The following is a 24,049-nucleotide window of genomic DNA, read 5'->3' as shown; positions in this document are numbered from 1 at the left end:
TGACTGATTGTGCAGGTTGCCCTGGCCTCAGTTTCCTAATAAGTAAGATGAGCAGTTAGATCCGATGATGCTTCAGACACCTTCTGGCTGATTCAGAGATCAAGACAAAGACAGCCATGGAAACAGAGCTCCTTAGTAAGTCATAGTGGCTTGGACAAAGTCCTGAGTTCTGTATGTGTGTAATACTTAGTGCTTCTGTTTTAAGCTGAGTCTCAAAGGCAACCCATGGTATGCCCAGACAAAGTCTGGGTCTCATTTGCTGATAACTCAGGTCAGATATGGTATATAAGGCTCATGTGCTGAGAGAGCACAGTCCTAGGCAACTTCTGTTTATACCATTCTGGACCAAAACAAAACCACATCCCACCAGCTCAGCAGACCCTCCGTATCCCTCCTCTAAATACTGTCTACAGTGAAGCTCATTTCCTTTTAGTTTATTTTGATACAGCTGAACCTGGGTATGGATCTGGGTCAGGTTCAAAAGAGCTTGTTAGCTTGCCTGGAGGAGAGCAAAGCTGAGAGCATAGCTTTCTCTGTAGCCCCTCTCCGCTACCCTCAGGTCTATCAAATTCCTGAGTGGGGATTATTTCTTCCCCTCTCACTCCCCTCCAGAGACTCTCTGGTGGCATATTGGAAAGGAGGGATGCCAGTCCCCTCCCTGACATGCCGTGAGAGTCTGATGGCAGTATTGGAAGGACACCTGGTTAGCTCCTGTGCTTTGACCCCTGCTTATAGTTGGAAATGTAATAACCTGACCAGGGCCATTGTTCTTTAAACTGTCAGCTGTGAATTTTCAACTGTTCAGTAGGATGGTGAGTTGCCATGGTAACTCTTGGTTCTTGCTGAACTCCTGTGCAGATTTATTGAAAAAGCTCTTAGGAGGTTAGCACTGAAAATTGGGAGAAGAGGGAGAGTCCATGATGCTGGCACATGCGGGGGCTCTGATAGGAGAGCACACCCAGGACTGTGAGGCACATGGAAACCTGCATGTTACACTTGGCTAAGAGAGACACTGAACCCCCAAAGGCCATAATTGGAAGCTTGGCTAACACCCTATAACTGAGGACAAAAACAGAACAGTGTGGACTTATTGAAGATTAAAAGTAAGCCTCTGTAGGGGTCGATAGAATTTCTAGAATAAAATAGATCCAAAGGGAGTCAGCATGATTCAGCACCCCTGTAGAGTATCATCTGCAGTGCCCAACAGGTAAGGCAGACCTCTGTGAGTTCAAGGCAAGTCTGGTCTACAGAGCTAATTCTAGGACAGCCAAGACTATCAAAGATAAAAGCTATCAAGACAAAGAAACCCTGTCTTGAAAAACAAACAAAATAACTACATTTTTTAAAAAAAACAAGATACTGTGACCCAATAGACAGACCCAGAAGTTGAAGTTAGTTGATAACATGAAGGCATTTGTTATATAAGTGAACAGGACTTAGGAGAAAAGATGATTGCTGTGAGTCTCAGGGGAGCAGAAGCCACCTTTAGCACTGAACTGACTGAGAATCTGGACCAGCTGAGGACATCTGAATCAAAAGCTTCAGTGTTAGGCTGCAGAGGGACAAGTTAGAGGGGCTAGACAATGCCAACTCTGTGCAATGAGGGGCGTGTGATGGTTGTCTCGGGGCTTCTATTGCTGTGAAGAGACACCATGAGCACAGCAACTCTTGTAAAGGAAAACATTTAATTGGGGCTGGCTTGCCTTCAGAGGCCCAGTCCATTATCATCATGGTAGGAAGCATGGCAGCATGCAGGCAGACATGGTGCTGGGGAAGGAGCTGAGAGTTCTACATCTTGATCCACAGGCAACAGAAGGAGACTGTGAGCCACACTGGGCGGAGCTTAAGCATCTAAGACCTCAAAGCCCACCCACACTGTGACACACTTCCTCCAACTACGGCCACACCTCCTAATAATGTCACTTCCTAGGTGCCAAGTAGTCAAACACATGCCTCTATGGGGGGGCATTCCTATTCAGACCACCACAAAGGGGTTGAAAAGCTAAGAGATGTGCACTGTATGTTAAACTGAGAGCCATGTGGGAAGACTCAAAGTAGGTCTGGAGAGGTAGATTAGGGGCTGCACTAATTCTTACAAATTTTGACCTCAGCACAAGAGCCATATGAAATCATGAAATATTGTAAAGAAGGCAGTGATATCAGAATCATGGGGTAGCCTTTAAAAAAAGGGTTTATACATTTTCAAAAATGATGTGTCTGTATGTGGCTCTGTGCATGTGAGTCCATGTGTCTGAGGAGGCCAGAAGTTTTAAGTCCCTTAGAAGTAGAGTTACACCTGATTGCGAGTCACCCAAAGTGGGTGCTGGAAACTGAACTCAGGTCTTCTCAAGAGCAGAAAGCACTCTTAACCATGAAGCCATCTCACCTGTTCCCAGAATTATGTTTTCATAAGAACATTGTGGAATGGACGGTGTGGCGACGGGTACCAGTTTTTGCAATGGTCCCAGCACATGAAATCTGCAGTTAGGTGGGAGAAGTGGCAGGGAATTAGAAAGGATCTCAGTGGGACAATCTCCTGAGCTTGATGATTGTTGGATAAGAGGATGCAGGTAGGGATAACCTTAATCCAGGAAGACCTGACTTGACCGGGAAGCTCAGGGCTAGACTACTCCCTTGGGTAGAGCTAGCCCTCATGAGTAGGGGTAGTCCTTTTGAGTTCAAGATGGCCGCCAGACACTTCAATGGAGAGGGAAAAATAATAGGAGCTTGGAAAATGTGCTCCAGAATCTTAAAGGTGAACTGAGATGGGATATCCTGAACTGATAGAAACTGTCATGAAGTAGTAAAGACGTCCTGCTGTGTATATAAGGATGAGACATTGGATCAACTAAGAATGCATTCAGCTGCAAGCAACTGAAAACCCAAGTCGTGGTGGTTTAAGCAACTAGGAAGTTACTTTTTCCACATAATGAGAAGCAGTTGCTGGACCAGACTTGGCTTCCCAGGGTGTCTCTTGGCCTTTTCTTCCTGCTTGTGATCTTCTGGTTGCTAGATGGCTGCTGTAGCTCCAGATACCACATCGCCATTCAAGACAAGCAACAGGGGCAGTGCATCACCGTTAGTGAAAGACAGAAGCAACGGGAACAGTGCAAACGAGTCCGTTTCATCTGGAAAGCAAGAGCTTTCTCAAACAACCTCCCAACCCCAATAGAATTCCATTCATGTTGTGTGTCACGTGGCCACCCCCAGCATTAAGGGAAAGTGCAAAATGGGCGTGGCTTTTCAGTTTTTGCAGTTCAGGCAGAGGAGTGAGCATCTGTCTTGGCTTGAGAGCCATCTGCCACAGGAATCTCCAGAGCTCTGTGTTTGCCCCAACGTGTCCATGTGGTCAGCTTAGGAGCAAGGCTATGTCCAGGAGCCCTTTCATGTCCAGGGTCTAAAGACTCTGAACTTGGAAACAGAGCTCTGGAAGAGAAAACCGTTTTATCCAAGGCTGCTGTGCAGTGTGTTGTATTGCTTCCTCTTAACCCACCCTTCAGAGTTGTTCCCTGTGAGTGGTAAGCATGAAGTCAGCCACTGGCTGACCAAGAGAGCTGAGGGGGAAGAAAAGACAGTGCCAGCTAGACCTGCAGAGCATTGTGGGCGGTGTCTCTGGGCAGCTGTGCTATGTCACTCATGAGGGAGGATGATGAATCGGCATTTCCAGGTACGAGGCAAAGGGTCGGCTGTGTTGGATGTCTCATTCCTGTCTCAGTTTTAGCTAACTGTCCTTATTAAATGGGGACACTTAATAAATAGTTTCTAAACTGTACCCTGCCTGAGGGTTCATTGAGTATGGCAGAGGGAGTTGCCTTCCTCCAACTCTGACACACAGGCTTCCTCAGACTGATTTTTGTGAGTGATAGCTGCTGATTCACTCTTTAAAAACAGACGTGTAGAGAGGTTAAAATGTTGCAAATCCAGACCCAAGTTTCTTTGGGGTAACTCAAGCCCTCTTAATGCCCGTTTATTGCCCCCTCTGTACTTGAGCCGGCATCTGTGTCCATTAGGTAGATTCTTGTCAGAGTATATAAATCGAACTTGTTTTCTTTGGAATGAATAAACAGACCTCCAGATTCAAGTAAGCGAAGGGCTGCAGACTCTGTCAGATGGGATGCGGGGCCCGAAGCAGAGCTTCCCTCACTGTGCTGTAGCTGCCTCATTGCTCTTAGTACCCGTGCTTTAAAAAGTGCCTTGATTCATGACCTTCTTTGTCCTGTTGCTATAAAAACGTCATCAAAATGTTACCACGTCGGAACACGGAATGTGGTGTAATCTGAATCTCTGTTTCTGGTTCTACTCCAGAATAAACCATCTCTTCTCCCTTGGGGGTGAGAGCAATGTTTTTTTGTTTTTGTTTTTGTTTTTGTTTTTGTTTTGTAGACGCGTTCATTTGCGTGTGTTTGTGCACAGGGTCCCTCGGACTCAAGTCCATCTTGCCTTGGCCTTCAGCGTATGTTCCACCAAACCTCATTCCTTAGCATTTCACACCACTTTTAAAAAGTCTAAAATCCTAATGTTTCCCCAAGTTTTTGTATTCTATGAGCCAAGGGAACTTGTATACCTATGGTTGGCAGGGACGGGCAGAGGAGCTGCTGGCATGGCTTGCCATGGGTAGATGAGACCAGAACTGCTGCCCACTGGCTCGGTAATCGAAGCCCCCCATAGAGAGTGTGGACAGCTGAGGCTAGCAACAGCCGAGCAAGTGTCACCCAGGGGACTGAAAGGAGCTTGTTTGGTGCTTCAGGATATTGGTTTCATTTGGCCAATTAAAAAAGTAATTTTGTAAAAATATTCATAGATTTGCTTAGATTTTAGGCAAGCATTTGTCTAGAATCAGCATGTAAAAACGTTCACATTTCTTCCTATTTGAATGTCTGGGCCTCACCTCCATCTGAATGTTTTAAGCTAAGCACCTCCACCAGGAGCTTTGCCACCCTTGATGTGCAATCTGGGAAGAAAAGAAAAAAAAAATCAAAATCACTGGCTGCCAGCGTGCCAAGCATGTAATGTCAGCACTGTAGAGGAAGCAGGAGGATTGGAATTTCAAGGTTAGCCTGGGCTGTGTGAGACACACACACACACACGCACACACACACACACACACACACAGAGAGAGAGAGAGAGAGAGAGAGAGAGAGAGAGAGAGAGAGAGAGAGAGAGAACTTGAAGAGTTAGTGCAGGAAGAGGGAGAGGAAGAGAGGGAAGAGAAAGAGAAATGGCCCAGTGTCTGGGGAGGGTGATACAGAATTCTGTGGGATGTTGTGTGACAGGGGAAGATGGGGACAGGTGGAGCTCATCTGGAACTTCTTTTGATCCCCAGACTTGGGGAGAGAAGCTATAAACACGTCCAGCAAAGATGTGAATTGTGGTCTTTTGTCTGTTAGCTTTCTTTCTTCCATGAAACCTTGAACAGGGAGGTAGGTCAGGTCGGTCGTGCTTAGGTGGTTGTGAATTGAGTGTCTCTGCTGTGTTTTGCCTCTATTTGTTTTACCTCAACTGAGGCAACAGAATGTGGAAGTCTTGAGGGAGTTTGACATCCAGAACTTTCTTCCATTTCCCCACCTTTCCTACCTCAAGCCTCACACCATTTGTTCTCACAGGACCTTTGCTACTTTTCTGTTTTCTTTTCTTTTCTTTTTTTTTTTATTTCTCCAGGCCATGCAGGATGCCTTGGCAGACCTCCCAGAGTGGTATGGAATAAAAGGCATGCAGGCCCACTGGATTGGGGACTGTGTTGGCTGCCACCTGGACTTCACATTAAAGGTGATAAGACACGGGCACAGCATTCCTGCCCACCAATCACGTTTGTATTTTGGAACTCTGAATACATAGCAGCTCTATACCACACCGCAGAACTGCCCAGCAGAAAGAGAGCCGGGAAGGCATCTTTCTGAGCATGTTTCCTCTGTCTTCATCTTGGGGTGCCTGGTGCTGAGTGCAGGAGTGGAGACTGACCGAGGACTCCCCGTCCTGTCCTTCCGCCTGGCCTCACACCCTGCACACATTCCTGGTTGTGTGGTCAGAAGCTGCCGTGGCTGTTTGGAAATGACAGAATGGGTGGCATGGGGAGCCCCAGAGCTCAGGGAGAGGACTGAAAATAAAATATCATGTTTCATCCTGTCAGGTTGATGGACAAGACACTGGAGAGAAACTGACAGCATACACAGCCACCCCTGAGGCCATCTATGGTATCTCCCATGTGGCCATCTCTCCTAGCCATGGGCTTCTCCATGGCTGCAGCTCTATGAAGAAAGCCTTGCAGCAGGCACTGGTCCCTGGCAGAGGTGAGCTGGAGGGTGAGGCACAGGTGATAGGGTCACCTCCTTCACATGGACAGTGGTTCTCTAGACCCATACACTTCATATGTTTGCTGTTTTTTAATCATCTGTTCTTCACCTTAGCCATAATTTTTACTTTTTTAATCTCAAAACCTGAGGGTAAAACAGCTCTGGGAACGTTAGATTGATTGTCCTGGGTTTCTCTGAGCCCCTTCCAGAGTTTGCCCAGAAGCTCAGTCCTTTAGTTTGGGTTCAGTATCAGTTTAAAGCTCTCTTCTGATAGTGTGAGAATCTTCTGAATTTTTAATTCCTCTAGCAAATAAAACTACTAAAAAGGGATGGTGAGGTGGCACAGTGGATAAAGGTGCTTATCTTTGTCACATGGTGGACAGAGAGCGCACACCCCAAGAATCCCACGGTCCTTTGACTTAGACTCACACACATATTGTGACATACACACACCCCTAAAAATAAATAAATGTAATAAAATTTCAAAACGTGAGGGTATAAAAAGAACTCTGGCAATGAGTGATTGCTGTCACTGAGACTCCTGGCCTTTTCCATGCCAAAGGGAAGACCACATACCTTTGATTAAACATAAAGTCACAGCCACCCAGGGAGGGATTTCGAGGGATAGAGCCTGGAGGGTGCAAGGAAGACCTTATTTACTAGAAGAAGTTCTCTGGAGAAGGCTTAAAATTCTCTGCAGAAGTGTCATCCTTATGCTTCTTCTTACACTGTGAACTTTAACCTGCATCTCACATCTGAATTATTGAGGTCGCCAACTGCTGTGGATGATGTAGACTGGGAGGCAGTGTCATGACAGCTTACTTCTGCTCCAGACAGTGATTGTTTCCTGAGTGCACTGAGGGCAACTTAGTCACCTGCCCATCCTAGGAGCCTGCTGTGGGCCCAGCCTCCTGGGTCAGACACAAGCTTTTTACAGTCCTAACTGTAAGTGTCTCTGGGCTTAGGGCAGAAGTCGTCCCAATACAAGGCAGGTCTTGTCATTTGCCTTCACCTTTTTGGTTATATACTGAATAGAGAAAAGATGCGGGTTAGAATTCCATGTGCCCCTTTAAGGCCTCCGTGCCCATGTCTCATGAGTGCATGATCATCAGGGAGTAAAACTATTTGATTTTTCCAGTCAGGGTTTCTCTGTGGTCCTGGAACTCACTCTGTAGACCAGACTGGCCTGGAACTCAGAGCCTCCTAAGTATGGGATTAAGTGACACTATTTGAAAGGATCAGGAGGTGTGGCTTTGTTGGAAGAAGTGTGTCACTTGGCGTGGGTTTTGAGGTTTCAAACACCCATGCTAGACCTAGTATCTTTTCTCTCTGCCTGCAGATAAGGATGTAGCTCTCAGCTGCTTCTCCAGCACCACTCCTGCCTGCCACCATGCTCCCCACTGCCATGCTTCCTGCCATGACAATAATGAACTAAACCTCTGAAACTGTAAGCAAGTCCCAGTTAAGTGCTTTCTTTTATAAGAGTTGCCTTGGTCATGGTGTCTCTTCACAGCAACAGAACACTGACTTAGACAGTGAGGAAGCAGAGAGAAGAAGTGAAAGGTACTTTCAGCCCGCCTTCTTTTCATGCAGTCCAGGTCCAGGCCCCAGGCTCATGCAGTGGTGCCACACATAGTCAGGGTGGGTCTTACCCTCTCTGTTAAATCTTTCTGGAAACACCCTTATAGACACTCCCAGAGAGTCTAAAATCCAGATAATTTGACAGTGAAAGTTAGCAGTCTCAGATGTTTGTTTTGTTGTTTTTACTCTACTGGAGGAAGGGGAGGAGGTGGTGGAAGAAGAAGAAAAGAAAGAAAGAATTCATTTCAACTTTTTGAAGGGAAAACTCAGTTTTTACACTTTTGAGTAATTTAAGATTCCTTGAGGCTATGATGGTTGAGAAGTAAATATTGAAAAACTAAATGCTGTCAGTAGCCAGCCCACACATTTCCCCACTGTGTAGTTCATTTGGGACCACAGAATGAAGTAATTTTAATAATTAATGACTAGTAAGTTATAAAAGATGACAGTCCCTGAGATGAAGGACACAGTAAATTCAAATACCTTCACATGATAAGCTGAGGAGTATCTGTCTTACTCACTTTTCTGTTGTTGTGCTGAGACACTGCGACCAAGACAATTTATACAAGAGTTTATTTATTGGGCTTCCAGTTTCAGACGATGAGTTCATGACCACCATGGAAGGGAGCATGATGCTACAACAGTAGCTGGAGCTTATATCGTGATCCACAGGCACAAGGCAGGAGAGAGAGGAGAGAGAGGGGAGAGAGGATAGAGAGAAGAGAGAGAAGAGAGAGAGAGAGAGGGAGAGAGAGAGAGAGAGAGAGAGAGAGAGAGAGAGAGAGAGAGAGAGCGCTAACTGACCATGGCATGGGCTTTTGAAACCTTAAAGCCCACCCCCAGTGATATATATCCTCCAACAAGGCCACACTTCCTAATCCTTCCTAGACAGTTCTACAGTTGGGAACCAAGCATTTACATCCGTGAGCCTGTGGAGATCTTCCTTCTTTAAACCACCACAGTATCTAAGTACAATTGATCAGCCACATGTTTGAGACAACTCTGGTGCTAGTGTACCAGACTGGCTTGGACATTGCCTTTCGACAAATTGAAAGACGTTTGTAACATTCCGTTTGGAAGAGCTCCCGAGCTCTTTCCCCCCTTCTCTCAACAGTCCTGAAGCTGTTCCAAATGCAATATTATGCCTGACATTGAGTCTCTGTGTGTGTGTCTATGTCTGAGTGTCTATGTGTTTAAAGAAGACAGCTATTGTGAACACTTATGTCCATATGGCTTTTGCTTTTATAAAATTTTCCTGTGTTACTTCTATTGGCTTCCGAAAGGGCTTTATCCTTTTATGGTAGCAAAGCCAGTGGTAGATGAGTCTTACTGCAACCTCACCAGCACGAGTGACCCTTCCTAAAGTCTTCTCTAATTACCAAGTGTAAAATGGTAAGACATCTAAGATTAATTTTTACCTCTTTCTAATAATTGATATTTTAAAGTGTAGTGTCTATGCCATGTGTGTGCCCTCAGAGGCAATAAGACGGTGTTAGATCCCCTAGAGCTCCAGTTACTGGCAGTTGTGAGCTGCATCATGGGAGGCTGGAACCGAGCTCAGGTCCTGTAGAAGAGCAGCAAATGTTGTTAACTACTGAGCCAGTTCTCTCTAAAAATAATTTGAAGGAAAGAAAGGAAGGAAGGAAGGAAGGAAGGAAGAAAATCTAAGTGATAAGACTCACTGTAGCTAAAACACACACACAGAAAGAGGGAGGGGGAGAGGGGAGAGGGAGAGGGAGGGAGGGAGAGAGAGAGAGAGAGACTAACATCTGTATTTTATGAAAATTAAAGAGTACTAGCGGTGTAATTGCAGCTAACAGTGGCCTCTATGCAGCCGCTTGTCATTTTTTTAGGTGTGTGTTACTTGAGGGCATGACAGTCTAGATAGACAGCTGTTTCTTTCTTGCCTTTATACAGGTGAGTGGGCTTGACGTATCTACCATGTGAGGTGGTCAGAGCTAGTATGCTTTCTGTATCCTTCATATGTCCCCCTAGAGTTCTCCCAGCTGCCCTACATGTTGCCTATGTCCATTAAAAAAGAGCAGTCCTTAGAGAGAAGGGCTTACCTTTTTCTATTTTTAGGTAGAGCCTGACTTAGAAATTGCTTCTCCATCTAGCCCATGGCTATACATAGCTGCAAAGGAGGCTGGACAGTGCTGCTGTTGATTGTGTAGCCAACTCAACATTCTGTTGCTGAGCCGTGGGAAGAGGTGGATCTCGAGGTCAGCTGGTAGCTGATAACCAGAGCCATTTCTCTGACAGGCCTGTGTCTGCATTCTGTGTCTGTACTGCTGTCTCTCCACTCTCCACACTGGCTTTTGCTCTTATTCTGCCCCCTCTCCTCCCCTTTTCCTAATGCCACATCATGATTGCAGAATTTGCAAATACGTATTTCTTCTCTGAGGAAAGACAGTATGGAGTTAGAGATATGGATGCCTGGTTGGAGACGTGGAGTTCAACAGAGGTTTAGCAACTGGATCCTGCTGGAGTGCTGGCTGTGCCTCAGCTTCCAGAGCCCACACTGAATGCCATTCTGCCCTGCCTTCTTCCTGGACCCAGCCTTTACCTCTTTGAAATGCAAATCCTAATTCTTGGGCTGATTTTCATTTGAGGGCTTGTAGAATCTGTTTGGATAACTATATGGGAGTTTGAAACAAGAAGTGCAAATTGCAAAGGCCAGCCAGCCGTGGCTCTTATTAACGGTGATGTAATAAACACAGGTAAACTAAAGCATTTGTCAGTAGCTGTTCTTGTGCCTCTTTCTTTCCTCTGGACTTTGGATATTTATGCTTCTAGCCCATATAGTCTCTGAGGATGTCTACATGTATGGCTCTTTCCCTGCTACTGTTCTTATAGTAAACTTTATTCATGATAATACACTGGGTAAACTGCAAGTCATTTGCTGAAATAAATAAATAAATAAATAAATAAGTAAATAAATAAGTAAATAAAATTCCCCTTCCGGCCCCTTGTACCCAGAATGACAGCTCTTTTGAGACTAGTTATTTATCAATGATGGCCTTAGCCATCAGCTTCACCTTGCTCTCTGACTCGCTCTTCACTTGTTACCCCTTTTATCCTAGGCTACGTTCAGCTACATGACAGGCTTTCCTCTCCTTGTCTTCTAAGGTTTGTCTCCTCAGAGTTTCTGAGGCAAATCTCCCCTTTATTCTATCCTGAGTTCAGCTGCCTTATGGTTTATGGCTGTCTCCTCAGAATTCCAGCTGGAACCTCCCATGCCTCTCACTATTTCCCGAATCCTCTCTCTTGTTGCCGGATGTCCCACCTCCTATTTCCTGCCTCAGCTCATTGGCCATCAGCTTTTTTTTTTTTTTTTTTTTTTTTAAAGATTTATTTATTTATTATGTATACAGTGTTCTGCCTGTTTGTACACCTGCAGGCCAGAAGACGGCACCAGATTTCATTATAGATGGTTGTGAGCCACCATGTGGTTGCTGGGAATTGAACTCATGACCTCTTGAAGAGCAGTCTGTGCTCTTAACCTCTGAGCCAACTCTCCAGCCCGGCCATCAGCTTTTTTATTGACAGGTGATACTTACAAGAGATTCTCTCTACAATTTGCCTCATAAATACTCATAACTGGGTCATGTGTACAATGATTACATTGTTCTGTTTGTATATTTTGCTTATTTTAAAACAGGTTCTTGTTGTGTAGCCCAGACTAGTCTAAAACTCACTGTATAGCTCAGGTTACCCTCAAATTCACAATCCTTCCCCAGCCTCCAGAGTGCTGGGATTGTGAAAATATATCACCAGGCCCAGCCTTACTTTCTCATTCTTAGGTAACTTTTTAATTTTCTAAAATGCAGTCTCTTTTCTGTGTGTCTCTCTTTCTTTCATTTGTTTTATGTGTTTTGAATTTCTAGGAGAATCTTCCCACATTCCCCATAGCTCTATAAAACCCTTGATACAGTTTTCTCCAAATTCCAGCCTTCCAAACACTCTTTCAAGTTCCCTCCTTTTCCTAAGGATGTTCCCGATGGTGTTTGGTTTGGTTCAGGTCTGAACTGGTATGACCCTCCCAGCCTCAGCAGACCTCTAATGTTCCCCCTGACTTCTTTCTTGAATGTTCTTGTGGCTTTTCTTTGCTGGGTTCCTGTTTCCTGTGGCCTCCACCTGTCTCTTTTTCCATTAGACTTCCATCTTTCAAGAACACACATACACCAGTATCTCCTAAGATGAGCGCGTGTGGGAAGGAACTGTTCTGTCTTTGGACGTCTGGAAATCTCTCTTCCTGCGCTGCTGTTCTCTGCTTACTGGCCACATCACCATCCACTTGCCTTAGAAGTCCACGTCTCCTCTTTTCACTGTGGGAAGGTTTCGAGTCTTTTATTCTCACTGTTGGAGATATCTTTGAAGAGTGAAAGGTGGTAATGAGATGCCTCTCCATCTGGAACTCAGAACACCCTTCCCACTTCTTTGCTTGTGTGTGCAGGTAGACAAAACTTCTCTCCTGTGCTTGTTTAATCTTCTAATTTCCACTGGTGTAAATTACCTGCCAATACCCTTCAAAGGACAGTTCTTTAGCAATTAGCACACAGCATGGACGATGTTAGGCTTTTTTTTGCTCATCTGCTCTTAGATGTGTCTAGTTGATGGATCTCCTCTTGTTTTCAGATTGCCTCACACCAGTGACGGCTGTGAACATGCTCACCCTGCAGGAGGTCCCCATCGTTATCATGGCGAACCCTGACTTGGAAGGTTCTCTAGATTCAAAAATAGGTATGTGGTTGTTTAACCGTCATACATGCTAATAAATTATGCAGGGTTAAGGGCAAAGGGCTCACAGCTCTTGCTGGCCCTTGGAGGAGTTTACTGTTGATTCTGTGATGGGTTTTGCTTCTCAGTGAAAATTTGTGCTTCCGTTTTAAAATCTTCTTTTTGGAGCAGAGGATCATATTTAGTGCTTCGTACATGGTTGGCAAAGCGTTCTACCATGAACTGCACCCTGCCCTCACCTTCCATGTGTCATTTAGTTAAGAACTACATATTCAAGAGCACAGTACTATACACCTGAATTCCTAGCATTCAGAAGCCTGCGGTAGGGAGATGACAAGGTTAACATTTTTAAATATCTTTTTTTGTGTATGAGTGTTTTGCCGGAGTGCTATGTATGCACCTTGTGCCTGTAGAGGTCAGAAGGAATCAGATCTTCTGGAACTGGAGCTACAAATGGTTTTAAACTGTCATGTGGGTATTGGGAACTCAATTCCTCTGTAAGAAGACCAGTTCTTTTAGCTACTTAGCTATCTCCCCAATCCCACATCACAAGCTTAAAGCCTGGAAAACATGGCAAAACCATATCTTTAAAAAAACAAAAGCAAGCATACAAACAACAATAACAACAACAACCAAAAGATATGTATCTGAAAGCATATGGGGGGTGGTGAGCAGAGGGGATGGCAAGACAGCTCAGTGTGGAAGAGTGCTCGCCACTCAAGCCTGCCAATCTGAGTGGGGTTCCCAGAACTTAATGAAAGTATCTTCCAAACCTCCACATGTGCCTACACACATACACACATTAATAATTAATTAATTAATCAATTAATGAATTTTATTTTTTAAAGGAAAGCGTATTAGGTATTTCATGTCATCCTGGTTGCTATTGAGAGTTTAAAAGCTTAGGCTCATGAATCATGAGTTAGTTTTAAATACTTAGACACAGGATATGGGGACAATACAGCATAGACTAAAAATCTAATTTCAAGATCCAAGCCAGGTGTATAATTCAGGCATTTAGTCCCAGCATTGAAGAGGGAGATCTTGAGTTTGAAGTCAGCCTAGGCTATATAGTAAGATCCTATCTTAACAAAACCAAACCAAACGAAATAAAATTCACCAAACTGCCAGCAAGGGCAGAGATGGAAGTTGTAAGCACATACGATCCTTGTGGGCTAGGTTGTAGAACTGTGGAGAAGGCTAATCTGAACTCCTTAAGAAAGGGTCGTGAAGCTGTGTCCAGAGGCACCTGAGAGACGTTTGTCACTGGCAGCCTTATTCATGAGTAATACTCATCTCTTATGCTGGGGCAGAAAGAGAACAAAGGATAAGCACCTAATGACAGTCCTGTCCAAACTTTGCCTTCGGGACAAACCTATGCTATGTGCCTCTCTGAGCTGCTTTCCTGTGGGATTGATCCCAGACTCCCTGCAGAGCAGCGGCCGGCCCAGCAGCTCCCTTCCTGTGCTGCTGTGGCAACAGTTCCTATTATGATGACCTCAGGTCAGTCCTGATGAAGAGATGTCAAAGCAGAAAGCTGGCACCGAGCACTCAGGTCACGTCTGACCATCACAATCATGCATTTTATAATTAGTAAGATGATTTAAACAGCCAGTTAGGGTAAACAGTGAGGAAAACCTTGATATGGCTTTTTGGGGCAGACAAGGGATGTTTGACATTTTGGGCTAAATCACTGACACAATATTAAGGTTCTGAAGGATTTAGATGTTTTTAGGTAAGCATGGGGAATTTTTTTTTCTGTTGTCTTGATTTCCCTTGGTTGTATAATTAGTATTTTCTAAGTACCGTTTCTTACCTTCTAAGGGTAGAAGCAGAAACAAGTAAGAAATAAAGCAGAATTTTCACTATCCCACCTACACAGTTAAATATGTCACATTTTCATAGTCTTAATGTGGCCAGATAAATGTGGCCACTGAACGGGACTGGTATTGGCTCAGGACACCCCAAGACCAAGTTCTTAGCACAGAAGAGATTTATTTGCCCCAGAGGGACAAAAGGCAGGGAGTAAGAGACAGAGACAGGAGGTAGAGAATGAGGGAGAAGAGGAAGGGAACAAGGGAGATTGGGAGGGGGTGTTCGTCCCAGTTGGGGACAAAGGACTGCGTCTGGACAGACAGCAGACAGACAGGTGTGGCCCATAGGAAAATGGTGGTTTATAAAGGTAAAAGGGGAAACCCAGTGTTAGGATGAGGTGTTTACTATTAATTTGGCATGTTAATTAGGTGATCCAAAGGGAGCTTTTGATTGCTGGACTAAAATTCTTTGATAGCTGGAACTTGGTAATCAGCTTCAGGAGGAAGAAGTGGCCGAATAGGGAACAGATCTTGGTGGCCAGCTTTAGGAATGTAGTCTAATGGTTGTCGTCAAGGCAGAGAGGATGGGGGAAGGGGCAAGGCCTGTCAGAGCCATGTTTGCCTTACTTGGGCTGGCTGGAGTCCCTTCAGTCAGTGTCTCCTTTGGAGTGTCACGGAGTCACCCTAAGCTGGACATCAGACTCTGACAAAGGACTCTCGCTGCCTGCTGTGACTATGGACAGCTACTGGTACTCTTTGTTATTGCCGCCATCCATTCCTCCCAGTCCAGTCCACTGACATTCATTCGCTTTACTTTGTGTTTTCTGTCACAACACAGTTGGAAACAGTAATGCCAGACTTTCTGGACCTACCAGCATTTGAATAATGTCACAGAGACTTATTAAATTTTATTATAGCTCAGGCCTTAGCTTGGGCTACCTCCCAGCTGGCTCATCTAACTTAATTAACCCAAGTCTTCTAGCCCATCCTGCCACATGGCCCGTTGCCTCTCTCACTCAAAGTATGTCTAACCTCCTCCACGTCCTGCTGGCAAATCTTCCTCTACCCCTGCTGCCTCTCCCAGAGACCCTCTCTCATAAAAATTGCAATACCAAAACCTGGCCAGTCCTCAGCGCTCTGCTGGTACAGACTTAACTACTGAATAATACCAACACAACCTTCACACAGTGCGCCCCAACAAAATACGCAGCTTACACTGCTATAGAACGTTCAGTCCTCTGCACCTGAAGCCACCCCTCTGGAACTGTTTTGCAGAAGAGCTGGCTTAGCCTTGTGTGCCATGCGTTCCACATGTCTGTCAACATTTTCCATGAGAGAGGTGTCAGCACCAGGAGACATTTGACCAGCTGGGGAGACTGTAGAATGAATCTCTAGTCCTAGCTAGCCTGTATAGAAGACATACAATCCAGGTATTTAATTTCCAAGCCATGAGCCTAGATTGGGCAGGTTCGGAGCTGTCCTTATTCTCCAGCTACACATCCCTTGTTTTGTGCTGTTTCTTCTGACCACGTGCTCCTGGTCCATCTCTCTCTCATGGCAGCCTCCTCCACCTCCGTCTTCTCCCTCTCCCTTCAACCCCTTCGCTCTTCTCAAGTCCCACCTTTTCCCCTCCACTGCCCAATCAAAGGCCTCTGGCCTTTTATTTATTGACCCATTACATTGGGGAGCAAGGTTCACGTAGCATCACTTGTTGTACGTGAGGATCTGCTTGTGGGGGAGCCACATCTTGAGAAACCAGTTTTTAGCGTTAGAATACAAGCAGCATCAGACCAACTGACACCAGGAGACATGTTGTTTCTCCCCACTGAGGAAGTGGTCTGAAAAGGATAGGGTAGCATACTCCCTGTGCCACCATGCTCAGAACAGCCTATTTTTGTCAGCAGCACCACACTCAGGGCCCTGTCCTATAGAACCAACCACCAAAGCCTGCTTCTGTGCTCAGCTGAAGCCAGAACATCAGGTCCTACCCTTCTGGGTGATTTTTTTGCACCCCACCTCATTTCCTGGAGATATGTGTAGGTTGAAGAATAAATGCCTGTTAGGAATGCTCTGATGTTCTTGGGGACACAGCATAGACTCCAACACCAGCTTTCAATGTCCAGACTTGGGGGGTCTTTCTAGGGAATCAAAATGCCATTGGAACCAACACTGCTTCCCACCAGGAGGCCACTGGGGGGATTCAAGAGGCTCTCCTCGTACTTGTACTATATAGTTTCTGTGGCATAAATGGTAGATTTTAGGGTTGCAACTATGTTTTTAAGAAGAAGAAAAACCAGAGAAAAAGACCTAAAGAAAATAATTCCAGCAATGTTGGACAGTTGTATTAGGCTGTTAGGTTCACTAAGGCTGTGTCTCATTATCTAGGGAGTCTGATGTGGCTTTCTGTCTTCTGAGGTAAAAGGGACCTTCTAAGAAGCTAACACCACATGTTAGGATTCTTTGTTTTGAGCACTTAAGAGGAGTTGATGTTTTGTATTTTTTCCCTGAACAGGAATCCCCAGCACCAGCCCAGAGGACACCAGACTAGCCCAAGCTCTGGGCCTACCCTACTCTGAGGTCATCGAAACTTCACCAGATGGCACAGAAAGACTGAGTGGATCTGCTGAGGTTGGTGCCCCTGGCCTGTGCCTGAGATTCACTGACTTGTGAGTCAGACCCTGAGACTGGTGTGATGAGATATACTCTTACAGAGTAATATCCCAGCTCGCCCTTCCACTTTCCCTCACCCCAGCAGCCTTGTAGCCTTGCTTGGTTTCTCAGAACAAAAGACTATTCTTCAACAACCAGACGTTCCTTAGCCAACCCTAGAACAACTTGGTTTGAGAATCTTGCTTGAGAGATGATCTTTCCAAAGAACCTTTGTCTTCTTAGAGAAGTGACTGGAGCTGACTCTTCTTCCTGGGGAAGATGGTGGCTCTCCAGATTATCTGCTCTTTCCATGTAAAGTTTAGCTTGAGTTTACAGACTCTTTATAGTTTGCAGACCCTCCTATAAACAGTGTTTAATCAAGGTTATCTCTTGTTTGATTTGGTACATTTGGCAGGACCTGAATTCCAGCTGTGCTGAACTGAACCTGTTGTAACAATTTTGAAATTTTTGTTTTTTTAAAAAAAATACAGAAATATTATAAGAATGTGCTTTCATTTTACTCCCAGGTGTAGGGATGTGGGGCTGCTTTGGACTGTCAGAAGCAGCTGACTGTGATTTGCCTCGTGTTGTAGCAGAGGTGTGGTTTTGTCAGCTCCAGATAGTTTCTGCGATTGTGTGAAATTTGGTATTCTGGAAACTTTTCGGAGGGTATATAAATGCTAGGGCCCTGATAGGTGGGGTGGGTGGTTGTTGGTCATTCAGGGAGGTTTTCTCAGTAGTTGTGCTCGAAGAAGAAACAAAAGCAAAGATGTTAGATCCAGGGATCTCTTTCTCTGGCCCCTCCATCCTTTTCTCTCTCCTATCTAGTGATAGGGGTGAATAGGAGGGAAGGGTGGCAAAAAAGAACCCACAGAGTAGCAAAGACCAGCCACCTGAACCGGAAGCTGGTAGAAGAGGCTGTTTGGGGATGGGAGGCTAAAGTGGGAAGTGACTGGAAGCAGTGCATCTCAAACTTGAGCAAATATCAGAATCATGCTGGCTCTTCCCAAGAGTTCTGTTTTCACCAAATCTGCACTGTGTTCCTGGTGGTGGGATTGATGCTGGTGTGAGTATTGCTGGTAGTATTGGTGGTGGTGGTTGTGACGGTGGTGGTTGTGATGGTGGTGGTTGTGATGGTGGTGGTTGTGGTGGTGGTACTGCTGAGCCACTGTTGAGAATCACTGGCTTACAGCCTTGCTGCTGAAAGTCTGGTCCCTAGATTAATGGCTCTGACATCACTGTTAGGACTGTGACTCCCAGCCCTACCCTAGTCACATAAGATCTCTGGGTGATTTGTATGCACATTAAAACTTGAGAGCATTGGCTTGGAGTGTTCATTTTTAAACTTGACAACACAGTGGAAACACTCAGAAAGTGTTTTAAAATATTGGGGTTTTAAAACTTGGAAGAACTGTGTGCTCGTGCACACTTATAATCCTAACATTTGGGAAGTAAGACAGGAGGAAGGTTAGGAGTTCAAGGCTATACTGGGCTACATAGAGTTTGAGACCAGCCTGAGCTATGTGAGACCCTTGTCTTAAGAGATATAACAAGCCGGGTGGTGGTGGCGCACGCCTTTAATCCCAGCACTTGGGAGGCAGAGGCAGGTGGATTTCTGAGTTCGAGGCCAGCCTGGTCTACATAGTTCCAAGACAGCCAGGGCTACACAGAGAAACCCTGTCTCGAAAAACAAAACAAAACAAAAGAGAGAGAGATAACAAATAAAATAACAATCTAATGGTTGAGTCTTACCCCAGATACTGCAACAAACGGTGGGTGATGGTGAAGACAGGAGTGCTGGACATGAGGAGTTACAGCTCCCCAGGGGATTTAACGTGAGCCCTGACCTGGGATCTGCTGGCTCAGCATGTCAGTCCTCCATCAGTCCAGTCGTGAATCCTGAGAAGCACCTACTGATCACCTCCTGGTTCTGATTCTAGTGTACCTGAAGGTCCAGGTGTTTCAGGTTTGGGACCACTTAGCTATAAGGGTATCCTGTCTTTTCTGTCTTTCTCTCTGTTTCTGTCTATCTGTCTGTCTGTCTGTCTGTCTATCTCTATCATCTGTCTGTCTGTACATCTATCTCTATCATCTATCTATACATCCTTTTATATACAAGAGAATAATGACTTCTATCTACAGGAAACCAGTTCCTGGCTTCATGTTTGTATCTCCCAAAATAAATAATATTCTAAGATATTAAAGCCTTTTTTTTCTTGGCCTTCATTTGTGCAGGCCTACTGGAGAACAGGGCAGAGCCAACCCTAGGTGTCTACAAGGGAACTTTGGCCCTGAAAGTGAGGAAGTGGCTAAAACTAGGTTGTCTCCCAGGGTCCCAGGAGACCCCTATTCCTCTGGATGAGACTCCAAGTGTGTGCTTGCTCTTGGATAGCTTCAGGTAGCCCTGAGTCATCTCCTAGCTCTTTGCTGAACACTCAACCAAATGATGTCGTTGAGGAGGTGGAGAACTGTGGGTGGTACAAGGCTGTTTCCCTCATGAGCTTCTGGAGCAGAGGACAGTGGTGCATGAGAAGACAGACTTTGAAGAGAGCATGTAGTGCTGTGTATTGTAACTCTATGATGTCAGGACTACAGACCGGAGAACCTCTCTCCCAAAGCATAGCCACCCCTTTACAATAAACCGCTGGTAAGAAGGTTACTTTGTTAAACATGTCTGAACTCGCTTTTAATGACAGGTCTTGTGACTGAGCTCCTTGAGAACATGAACAGATTACATTTGTCTTTGTGTCTCTGAGGCCTGGCATACAACAGGACTGATACCAGGTGCCCAAATTCTGAATGTTCGCGAGCCTTATGGCTCACTTCATCTAATTAGTTTGGTCTCTGGAGAACATCAGTGAAGAGAACACTGCACCTTTGGACTGGTAGTGTTCTGCCCTATAGTCTGTGAAATGGGAATATTTAAATACAAGAATGGTTTTTTTCTTCAAGCTGGGGAAGCTCTGGTCCCTTGCTTGCCTTAAGATATAACATTGGATTTTTTTCCTCTGGATATTTTCTCTCTAGGAGGAAATGCAGATTGTGCAGCTCTTCACTGCTAATTAGACATCTCAGTTAGTCGTTAGACACTGATAAGTATTGAACCGGGGCATAACAGAAAAGGAGGGCCACAGAACCGGGGCCAGCTACCCCCAACACGCAGTGGGCACAGTGCCTATGGCCAACACTGTTTCTTAGAGCTGCTGGAAATATTTTAATAGCTTTAAAATTTGGAAGTTGAGATGGAGAGTTGGCTCAGCAGTTGAGAATACTGTTCTTCCAGGAGATCCGAGTTCAATACCCAGCACCTACATGGTGTCTCACCACCATCTGTAACTACAGTTCCAGGAGATCTGACACCCGCTTCTGACCTCCATGAGTGGTGGGCACAAATGTGGTGCTACAGCAGAACTACCAGACCCACCAGTGATATAAATAATGACACAGAATGCTTATTAATATTTTAAAGCTTAGGCCTTTTGCTGGGCAGTCTCCTGACTACTCTAACTCAACTAGTCCTGGCTGGCACTGTCTCCTACCATGTGGCAGGGCTGCCTCTCTGCTCTGTGCTGGTCCAGCCATTCACCTAGTGTCTGCTGCTTGAATCTCTCCGCCTCTCAATTCTTCTCCCAGAGTTCTAACTCTGCCCATAAGTTCACCTTTCACTTCCTGCCCAGCGATTGGCCATCACCTCTTTATTAAAGCCAATCAGATACAATTCTCGATTGCCTTAGGCAGGTGAGGAAGGAACAAATATTTACAAAATACAAGACCGGTGATGGCCAATACAGAATTAACAATGGAATATTCGGAGACACACCTTCACACAGTATACTCCAACATAGTGCAGAGAAATACATGAAGCTAAAACACCCATACACATAAAATAAATAATTTTTAAATTTTAAACAAACAAAAAAAAACCCACAAACTTTTAGGAGCAAAAGTCACATTTTTCCATCAGTGCAGTTGCAAAATGTGATTTTTAGTGTCACCTTGAGGAGGAAAAGACCCATGAAGATAAATGCATCCCAGGTTCAGGGCTGTCCTGGTATGACCCGAAGCAGAACCAGAGCCGTAGGAGCGTCACACATTGATGCGGTAGTCAGTGTGCTGAGCAGGGGTAGAGATTGTCTTTCAGTTGTCTCTCTTCACTTCCAGTTTACAGGCATGACCCGGCAGGATGCCTTTGTAGCCTTGACTCGGAAAGCCCGCGAGATGAGAGTGGGCGGACACGTGACAAGTAACAAGCTGAAGGACTGGCTGATCTCGCGGCAGCGCTACTGGGGCACGCCGATCCCCATTGTCCACTGCCCAGCCTGTGGTCCTGTGCCCGTCCCTCCACAAGACTTGCCTGTGACTTTGCCCAGCATCGCATCTTTAACGGGCAGAGGGGGCTCCCCGCTGGCCTCGGCTTCAGAGTGGGTGAACTGCTCTTGCCCAAGGTAAGGAGCCGCAGCCAGCATCCTGAGGTGTCTTGGATATCCTCCTCTCACTGGATGCTAAATGCTACCGTCGTCACTAGCCTAAAAGGGATATCAAAGGTGTATTGGAACCTGGAGAAAACAGTCTAGAATCCGGCCTAGACACCGTAGAGGGCCCTGAAACACTGATCCAATGGAGGGAAGATGCAGGTTTTTATCATATCGTACTGTCTGCCATTTCTACTCCACAAAGCTTCCTAGAGGTGTGAAAAGTTTTCTTCTCTGCTATGTCTGCCCAGTACAGAGCCAGTGATAGCCAAGGAGGTCTTCGCACAAATCTGAGAGTCTGGGAAAGACAGTAGTGTGTTCATTCCTTACCTTGCTGAAGTGCGCCAACCTTCTCTCCTCTTTCCTCACTTCAGAGTGAGATTGGGTTTGTCCAGCAGATGAGTAGCGTGCCTTGAGTATGGGTCTCACAATGCTGTTAGTAGCTGACTAACTCAAGCTAGTTCTCTTCTCTTTCCCTTTGTGAAGGAGTTTTCACATGCAGTACAATGTTGCAGCCTTGTGTGGGAATATGGCTTCTTCACAGGACCACAGAATATCTGGAGGGTAGAGCCCAGGCCTCAGAGTTGACTTCACTCCCTGAGTGAGTTTGGTAAACATCTAGGGCTGAGAGCCACCAAGCCAATACAACCAAGCAAGAGAGCACAGAGGTATATAGACAATAGCCTCCGGTCCAGCTGAGGATTCTTCATATATTTTACTTTTGCATGGGCCTTGCACCTCTGTAAAACCTCACTCTCTGCTGCACAGTGGGGCCTGGTGTAGTCTGCCTCATAATTCCCTGGTATTCTGGGAACCCAGTGAGACAGCATCTGTGACACCTTTGACCCAATGCTGCTGCCCCAGATTGCACTGCTCCTACCTAGCCCAACCTGGTGACCTCATTCCCTTCATCTGCCCCAGCACCTCTTCCCGACCATCCAGGACTTGGTATCCATGGTAACGCCTAGTTGTCGTCAAGCCCAAGGTGACATTAATCGAAGTGAGCATTCTGAGTGTCTGTCAGATTGATCACTTCTGGGTGGTGGGCCTCGGTTTTCCTCAGTGTTTCCCCAAGTTGGGCAAGAAATAGCAGGTGCTTTATCTTCCAGTTACTTCCGGAAATACTGTCAGAAGTAAGATACAATCCAGAAAACACCCAGTCTTACCGTAGAGAATCACTGTGGGACTGGCACCCTCTCTGGTGGCACACAGGATTCCCTAGGGACTTCCCTGACAACTCCTGAGGAATCCCACCACACCCGGACCTCCTGACTAAAATGCAGATGCGAGGCCCTGTTTGGTCATCTGACCTGAGGTGGGGTGGGAGGGCTGATTCCTTCTGTAGTATTCATAGAGCCAGTGTGGACTGCTTAACAATTATGGGATGTAACACACAACCCTTTGTTTCCTTTTTAAATTGAAAACAGACTCCAGCTCTTATGTGCTTAGTGAATGGAAAGTTCCTTTTGGAGACTCCATTCCCCTTCTCCCTGTTCTCCAAGAGCATCTCCACTCAAACTTCTGGTGCTCGATGTGGAACATGAGGCCCAGCAGCTCACAAGTACAGCTGGTGGGAAACTGCACTGAAACCTAGAAAAAAAGCAAGCTGATAAATTTCTTTTCTCAGGTGCAGGGGATCAGCCAAGCGAGAGACAGACACCATGGATACCTTTGTGGATTCTGCATGGTACTACTTCAGATACACCGACCCTCACAATACTCATAGGTAATGTCTGTCCCTACTGTATCACAGGTAGCACTTTGCATCCTCCATGAAGCAAAACCAAGATGGAGTTAAACATGCAAGGGAGGTGCTGGGAACACGCCTGGGTAGGACAGAGAGAGTTGCTGAGCGGACAGAGAGAACGTCCACGTGGTGTGTATGTGTAAGTGGTACCCAGAGGCAGGAGGAGGCAGATTCAGAGGAGCCTAGACCATAGCAAAGCTTCAGCAAGGCTGTGGGAAGAATGCCAATGCAGACGTCCATTCAGAACCCACGGCGGCAGATGCACCTCTGTACTGGTGCCCTCCTTTCCTCTCCTGGAAGTAGATGGAGACCAGAGGCTGGGCCAGAGCAGCCCGTAGACACAGTGGAGGCTGTTGTTGGTCAGCTGCACACCTCAGGCCATGCTCTCAGCTGGAGGAAGCTTAGAGTACCAGAGAGAAGGCTCTTTTAAATGAGAGGATATTAATTATTAATTTAGATTACTCAGCCCAGTATATCCCATCTATAATACAAATTGAAAAAACAGCAAAAGGAAGAAGATGTGAACACCCTGCACTGTGGGATGGTAGGGAGACTAGGGGTGCCTGATGTGGACTGCAGAGACAGGACAGTGTGAGGAGACTGCAGAGAGACAGGACAGTGTGAGGAGACTGCAGAGACAGGACAGTGTGAGGAGAGACAGAACAGTGTGGGGAGACAGAACAGTGTGAGGAGAGACAGGAGAGTGTGAGGAGAGACAGGACAGTGTGAGGAGAGACAGGACAGTGTGGGGAGAGA

At 45.8% G+C, this 24,049-nt stretch overlaps 1 protein-coding gene across 2 annotated transcripts in view; it reads left to right on the top strand.

Annotated features, from left to right (window-relative positions):
• Lars2 (leucyl-tRNA synthetase 2, mitochondrial) overlaps positions 1-24,049 on the top strand; it is a 94,474-nt gene that overhangs the window by 43,510 nt on the left and 26,915 nt on the right. For both annotated transcript variants that reach the window (XM_028767338.1, XM_028767337.1), the window contains 6 exons: positions 5,659-5,766; positions 6,128-6,287; positions 12,510-12,614; positions 16,938-17,053; positions 21,236-21,519; positions 23,174-23,272. In XM_028767338.1, the coding sequence (XP_028623171.1) occupies positions 5,659-5,766; positions 6,128-6,287; positions 12,510-12,614; positions 16,938-17,053; positions 21,236-21,519; positions 23,174-23,272 (872 nt within the window). The remainder of the gene's footprint in view (positions 1-5,658; positions 5,767-6,127; positions 6,288-12,509; positions 12,615-16,937; positions 17,054-21,235; positions 21,520-23,173; positions 23,273-24,049) is intronic.

This window comes from Grammomys surdaster, unplaced genomic scaffold (assembly GCF_004785775.1).
Source record: "Grammomys surdaster isolate TR1022 unplaced genomic scaffold, NIH_TR_1.0 172, whole genome shotgun sequence".
Lineage (NCBI taxonomy): Eukaryota > Metazoa > Chordata > Mammalia > Rodentia > Muridae > Grammomys > Grammomys surdaster.
The sequence above is the reverse complement of the archived record's forward strand: the minus strand, read 5'-3'. Positions and strand labels throughout refer to the sequence as shown.